At 39.5% G+C, this 6,104-nt stretch overlaps 1 protein-coding gene across 1 annotated transcript; it reads left to right on the forward strand.

Moving 5' to 3' along the window:
- On the forward strand, nt 1-5,637 carry LOC122640029 (ketol-acid reductoisomerase, chloroplastic-like). The gene is made up of 10 exons (XM_043833123.1): nt 1-312; nt 427-519; nt 959-1,024; nt 1,165-1,305; nt 3,593-3,820; nt 3,946-4,063; nt 4,146-4,285; nt 4,398-4,565; nt 4,769-4,924; nt 5,061-5,637. The coding sequence occupies exons 1-10, from the start codon at nt 16-18 to the stop codon at nt 5,427-5,429; spliced, it is 1,776 nt and encodes a 591-aa protein (XP_043689058.1). The 5' UTR covers nt 1-15; the 3' UTR covers nt 5,430-5,637.
- The last annotated feature ends 467 nt before the right edge of the window (nt 5,638-6,104 follow it).

Consider the following 6,104-nt stretch of genomic DNA (forward strand, 5'->3'; position numbering starts at 1 on the left):
CTTGTGTTGTCCGTAATGGCGGCTGCAACTTCTTTCTCCCACACTGTGGCTTCTCCTTCTTCCTCTTCATCTAAAGCCTTGAAGGCAGCCTCCACCACCCCAAGTCTCAGGTTGGGTTTTCTCTCATCGGCTTCTAAGACCTTAAAACCTCTCTTAGCTCGTGTCTCCACAAGCAATAGCTCCTCCTCGACCGGAGGATCTGCCTATGGAGCTCGTATGGTGTCCATGCCTTTGATTAAACCTTCTACAACTCTTGATTTTGAGACCTCCGTGTTTAAGAAGGAGAAGATTACGCTTGCTGGTCATGACGAGGTAAACCCCCCCCCCCCCCCCCTTTTTTTTTTTTTTTTCCTTTTCTCCTGTTTATTCCAGTGCTTATTTGCATTTCTTCGGTTTAATTTGTAAATCATGGTCTTTTTTTTGCAGTATATTGTTAGAGGTGGGAGGGATTTATTCCCTTTGCTGCCTGATGCATTCAAGGGCATTAAGCAAATTGGTGTCATTGGGTGGGGTTCTCAGGTGAATTATTGTTCCTTGATTCATATCCAACATGATTTTGGTTGTTCTTTTTATCTTTAAATATTCGATTACATGATTTTTTGTTTTAATCGATTCTCAATATTTATTTTTTTACTTGGATCGTCTTGTGTTGACGTTAGAGCCTTCTGTTGTTTCCCTCTTTGTTAGTGATTCTGTTTCCTTCTTCTCTTTTTATGCTGCAACTCTGTTAGGAAGCTCTACTACCGTGCATGACATTCATTCTTTACCGTGAGCTTGTTTTCTTATCTGACTTGTGTGCAGGCTGGATTATTCTGTTCTCTGCTTTGATATCCTCTGTCTTTTCCATCTTCATTTCTAATTTATGCTATGTTTTGCTAGTTTTGATGTCTCATCTAGAGACGATCCAATATGCAGTCAACATTTTTAAGCAATTAACATCTCTTTATATTCTATCCAGGGGCCTGCTCAGGCTCAGAACTTGAGGGATTCTCTTGCTGTAGTAAAGTCTAACATAGTGGTGAAGGTAATCTTCTCTGCTTTCCAGTAATTTTGTTGCCTTTAGAATTGTTTACAGGTTTTTATCTGTTCATGTATTGATTTTGTATGACCAGCCTTGGACTCTCTAAGGTTTGTTTTGGTGGTTTATTTCCTGGTGTTATACAGGTTGGACTGAGGAAAGGTTCCCGTTCTTTTGCCGAAGCTCGGGCTGCTGGATTTGCTGAAGAGAATGGAACTCTAGGTGATATATGGGAAACCATCTCAGGCAGTGATCTTGTGTTACTATTGATTTCTGACGCAGCACAGGTTGGCAGATTGTGCACCTCTTTTTTTTTTTTTTTTTTTGTTCCTCATAGTTTCTATAAGGTTTTTTTTAATGTTTTATTTAATTGTTTCTTTGATGTGCCTATTCTAGCTTCTAGGTTAATCTCAAATTCTTTTACCTTAAAATGTCAGTAGTCCTTCTATTCAAAATGCAAAAAGCAAGACAGTAATCCATTTGGGGGGCAAATAGTTTGAAAAGGTTATATGCTATTCTCTCATCTATCCCCCCCCCCCCCCTGCGCCCAAAAATAAAATAAATAAGACAAGCTGATTAGCTTGCAGACTGGAGTTCATTAGCTTGCAATCTGAAACTATACATCACACACAATGGTTTCAATTGTTGCTTGTTTTGAGAGCAAGCAATGAAAGGGTATCTTGCTCTCTTTCCTGCGCTCTAGCAAGGGCATTAACATTGAAAATGCAGGTGTTGGACCGTATATGTAACAACCCAAGTGGGGTAAATTGAATTTCGATGATGTTGCCAGTTTTTTCGTTCTTTTCCGTTTATCACTCAAGGAACAAATAGATTAATGAAAATAACAATGCAAACGCAAAGAAGAGTAGAAGACACAGTCTTTAGAGTGGTTTGGTTTCCTAGGCCTAGTCAAGCAAACTCCTGCACTTGGATTTCAACAAACTGTATTGGTCTTCCAATGGTGCAAATAAAACCTTACACATTTTCGCGGGTTCACAACTGACCCAAATGTTTTTTCACGAGGTTCACACTCAAATCCCTTAACGGAGTTGTTTTTACGGGTTCACAACTCAACCCAACCCTATCTCGAAGGATCAGTCCTTCACACTTTCACTAAGTGAGTGATTGAAATTTTCAATTCACAATTACAGCACCTTTTTATAGGTAAATAAGAAAATGAAGCTCGAACAATAAACGCCCTCAAATCTAGGGTAGATATACAAATGAAGAACACTTACTTTATTCCCATGACAATGGCCTTTGGATACTCAATTTTAGCACATCAGTGACCTTCTCAGGAATGGATTTGCTTTTCTCTCAAAAACTCTCTTTTTTTGGGTCTCTTGAAAGACTACAATTTTTAACCTTTTTGATCATCGTTGTAAATCCAAGATTTAAACCTCTATTTATAGGCTTTAGACACAACGGACAAATTTAGAGCCGTTGAGACTGTTGCAGTCAACATTTGAAGGTCATGTTTGACCTCGGTGAGGGAGCCATTATAAGATATACTTCTATATTTAAGAATATATGCTCTCACACGGTCGACCTTTTCATACTATGGTTAACCTCACCTGTCATGCGTGGTTTGCCATGCGATTTCGCGGTCAACCTTGACCACTGGGTTCGAGACACAACTCTTTGTCATGGTTCTTCTGCATCGTGCGGTTCACCTCCGCCATTCTGGGGTTGACCATAGGCTTCTTTTGCGTGCCTAAAATAGCCTTGAATTTGTCCAATTTTTTGGCTCAACTTTAGTTGCGAGACTAGGCCATCACACATAATGATATACATATGTTTTCTAGGCCTCTTTGACTTGATCAAAATTATAATTAAACATTCTAATTTCAAGATCAAGGACCACTATAGAAAAGTCAGGGTTAACACAGTTTGTCAGGTTTGGGTACGGATTAAGCCTTTGGTATAGTTTTTGAGGTCTGGTTAAACCATTGGTAACAATGTCTGTCACTGTCATGGACGAATCGATACAACTTGGGATTCTAAGAAATAAGCATATAAATGAAAATTTGAAGTCTAGAAACCTAATTCTAGTCTTCACAACCATAATGTTGTCGAAGTTTGTTGAAGATGTAGACTGTCAGCTTCCAAATCACGTGAGCTCTCCAAAATTCTTCGACACAAGGTGTCTTCTAAATGAACACGCTTGGATATAGATTGTTGTCGCTTGAAGGTGAACAATGATTGCTTGGCTTGACTTATCATGTACTCGATACTTCAAAGGAGTTTACCAGAAAGACCTTTCTTGTCAGAGTAAATCCTTTGAGTGACGTCCGGCATATCATACACAATAGAGATCAAACTTTTTCAATACTTAACAAGCATTTTAGTCAATTACTTCAACCCTTTTCCATTTCTGATGCTTCTAGTCGTTTAGGTCCAGTACAACTAAGATGTGTCAGTGATTCAGTGGTGATCGCAGTGTAATGTATCATGAGTTGTATGTTAATTATTTATTTTTCCTCGGACTGTATGTGATGTAATTCCATTTCTGGTTTTAAATTTTGAAAAATGTTCAGCTTGTAGTGGTTCTGAAGTTACATGATGGTTTTGCAGGCAGATAATTATGAGAAAATATTCTCCCACATGAAACCAAACAGCATACTAGGACTTTCCCATGGATTTCTTCTTGGACATCTGCAGTCGCTCGGTATTGATTTCCCTAAGAATATCAGTGTAGTTGCTGTATGCCCCAAGGGAATGGGCCCTTCTGTAAGGAGACTTTATGTTCAAGGCAAAGAGATAAATGGTGCTGGGATCAATTCAAGTTTTGGTGTCCATCAGGTTTCTCTCTTCTCAGTCACTTGAGCTTTCAGTGTACTTTCCTGTATACATATAGTAGTTATGTTACTCAATCATTGTTTACCAAACCAGATTTTGTAGTCTATTCAATGCTTGCTGTTGTGCAGGACGTTGATGGTAGGGCTACAGATGTTGCTTTAGGATGGTCAGTTGCCCTTGGCTCTCCTTTTACATTTGTTACTACTCTAGAACAAGAATATAAGAGCGATATTTTTGGGGAACGAGGTGAGATCATTGGTATCCTGTCTCCACAGTTCATGGTTCACATACTATACTATCTCCTTCTGACTGCCTGTTTCATCTATAGGCATTTTACTTGGTGCCGTCCATGGAATTGTGGAGGCCTTGTTTAGAAAGTACACCGAAAATGGAATGACTGAAGATCTTGCTTACAAAAACACTGTTGAGTGCGTCACAGGAATAATATCAAAGACCATCTCAACAAAGGTTTCATTCTTGCCTTTGGGCTCCAAAACTCATGTTTGTTCTCTCTCCTTGCTGTTACTGTTTTTTGGGAATGTGCAATAAATGGATTTTTTTTTCTTTTATCTTTTGACAGGGTATGGTGGCTGTTTACAACTCATTGTCAGAGGATGGTAAAAAGGAATTTGAGGCTGCCTACAGTGCTTCATTTTATCCTTGTATGGATATCTTGTATGAGTGCTACGAAGATGTAGCCAGTGGGAGTGAAATCCGGAGTGTTGTGTTGGCTGGGAGTCGATTTTATGTAAGTATCTCTTATGCTTATCAGAATTTGGTTGAAGGTTAAAATGTTGTAATTTATAGTAAGAATCTTTTGCCATTTATTTTATGTTGCCCTGAAGTTTATATATTCGTCTGTTATTTGTAATTATCTTAATATCATTTGTTTAAAGCCAAGTATATTTGATTGAAGTGTTGAGTTGTTCCTATTATTACTTTGCCTCACAGGAAAAGGAAGGTCTACCAGCATTCCCAATGGGCAAAATCGATCAAACGCGAATGTGGAAAGTCGGTGAGCGCGTACGAGCTGCACGACCAAAAGGTGACTTGGGTCCTTTGCATCCTTTCACAGCTGGAGTCTATGTGGCATTAATGATGGCTCAGGTATGAGGTCCTTACCGTTTTCGAGTTGTTCATTTTAGATGCTTATAGGTGGTGTTGATGATAAAACATACTGTAGGTACCTTCGCCTTGCATGTTTTGTGACTGACGTTTTACGGTTTAATTGCTGATCTTCCAGATTGAGATATTGAGGAAAAAGGGGCACTCATACTCAGAGATCATCAACGAAAGTCTGATTGAGGCTGTGGATTCTCTGAACCCTTTCATGCATGCAAGAGGAGTCTCGTTCATGGTCGATAACTGTTCCACGACTGCTCGATTGGGATCTAGGAAGTGGGCTCCACGGTTTGATTACATTCTGACCCAGCAGACTTTGGTAGCAATAGACAAGGGTGCTCCCATCAACAGAGACCTCATTAGCAACTTTCTATCAGACCCGGTGCATGAAGCTGTTGACGTCTGTGCCCAACTGAGGCCTTCTGTCGATATATCAGTGACAGCGGATGCCGATTTTGTCCGCCCAGAGCTGCGCCAATCCAGCAATTAAACACGAGATCTTTTCTAGCCAGTATTTATTTTGATGGGAATGCTTAAACACAGTTCATGAATTTAGGGATCTGATAGTCTGCCTACATGGTTTACCTTGTTGAGGTCATGTTGTCTAGTTAGTGTTTGGGTTTAAACTGCGAACAAAGTTTTGTATGATTGGGGAATCTGTGCTGTTTTGGTCTTCATCAACCTGGTTAATGCCTCTTTTATAATGAGAAGTTTTTCCTTCCGAGATTAATTAGACATAGAAAGCTTGCTGAACGTGCTTGTGTCAGAGATAGGTCTAAGGTTTTGGTGTTGTTATTTTTCCTTGAATAATTTTTCGCTTTGTGTTCCTCTACTGTTTTAGCATCTCTGGTTGCTTGTGTTCCTCTACTACTGTTTTGCTTGCCCTTTACATGCTTAGACGTCATATTTCTCTAGAGCAGCCTAATTTGGTCTTCCTTTGTGAGACTAAACTGTTGAACATTGAAGATCGTTATGCTCCCCACATTTCCTTCAAAAAATATAACTCTTTGGGTTCCTTAAAAAAATATAACTCTGTGGGTTTCTGCCCTAGTGAGGGAGAGAGCACGTTCTTAAGGGTGGATTTTGGTGCTTCAGTTCTATCTTGCTCTGCTCCGGATTTTATGGAAACAAAATTAAAATGTGACTGGTCCTGAGATGAATGCTC

This window comes from Telopea speciosissima, chromosome 9 (assembly GCF_018873765.1).
Source record: "Telopea speciosissima isolate NSW1024214 ecotype Mountain lineage chromosome 9, Tspe_v1, whole genome shotgun sequence".
Lineage (NCBI taxonomy): Eukaryota > Viridiplantae > Streptophyta > Magnoliopsida > Proteales > Proteaceae > Telopea > Telopea speciosissima.

Excerpts from the sequence above, each read along its gene's own strand:
- LOC122640029 (XM_043833123.1), top strand. The coding sequence starts at position 16 with ATGGCGGCTGCAACTTCTTTCTCCCACACTGTGGCTTCTCCTTCTTCC. Across the intron at positions 1,025-1,164 it reads AGTCTAACATAGTGGTGAAG|GTTGGACTGAGGAAAGGTTC; the intron begins GTAATCTTCTCT and ends GGTGTTATACAG. Across the intron at positions 1,306-3,592 it reads TGATTTCTGACGCAGCACAG|GCAGATAATTATGAGAAAAT; the intron begins GTTGGCAGATTG and ends ATGGTTTTGCAG.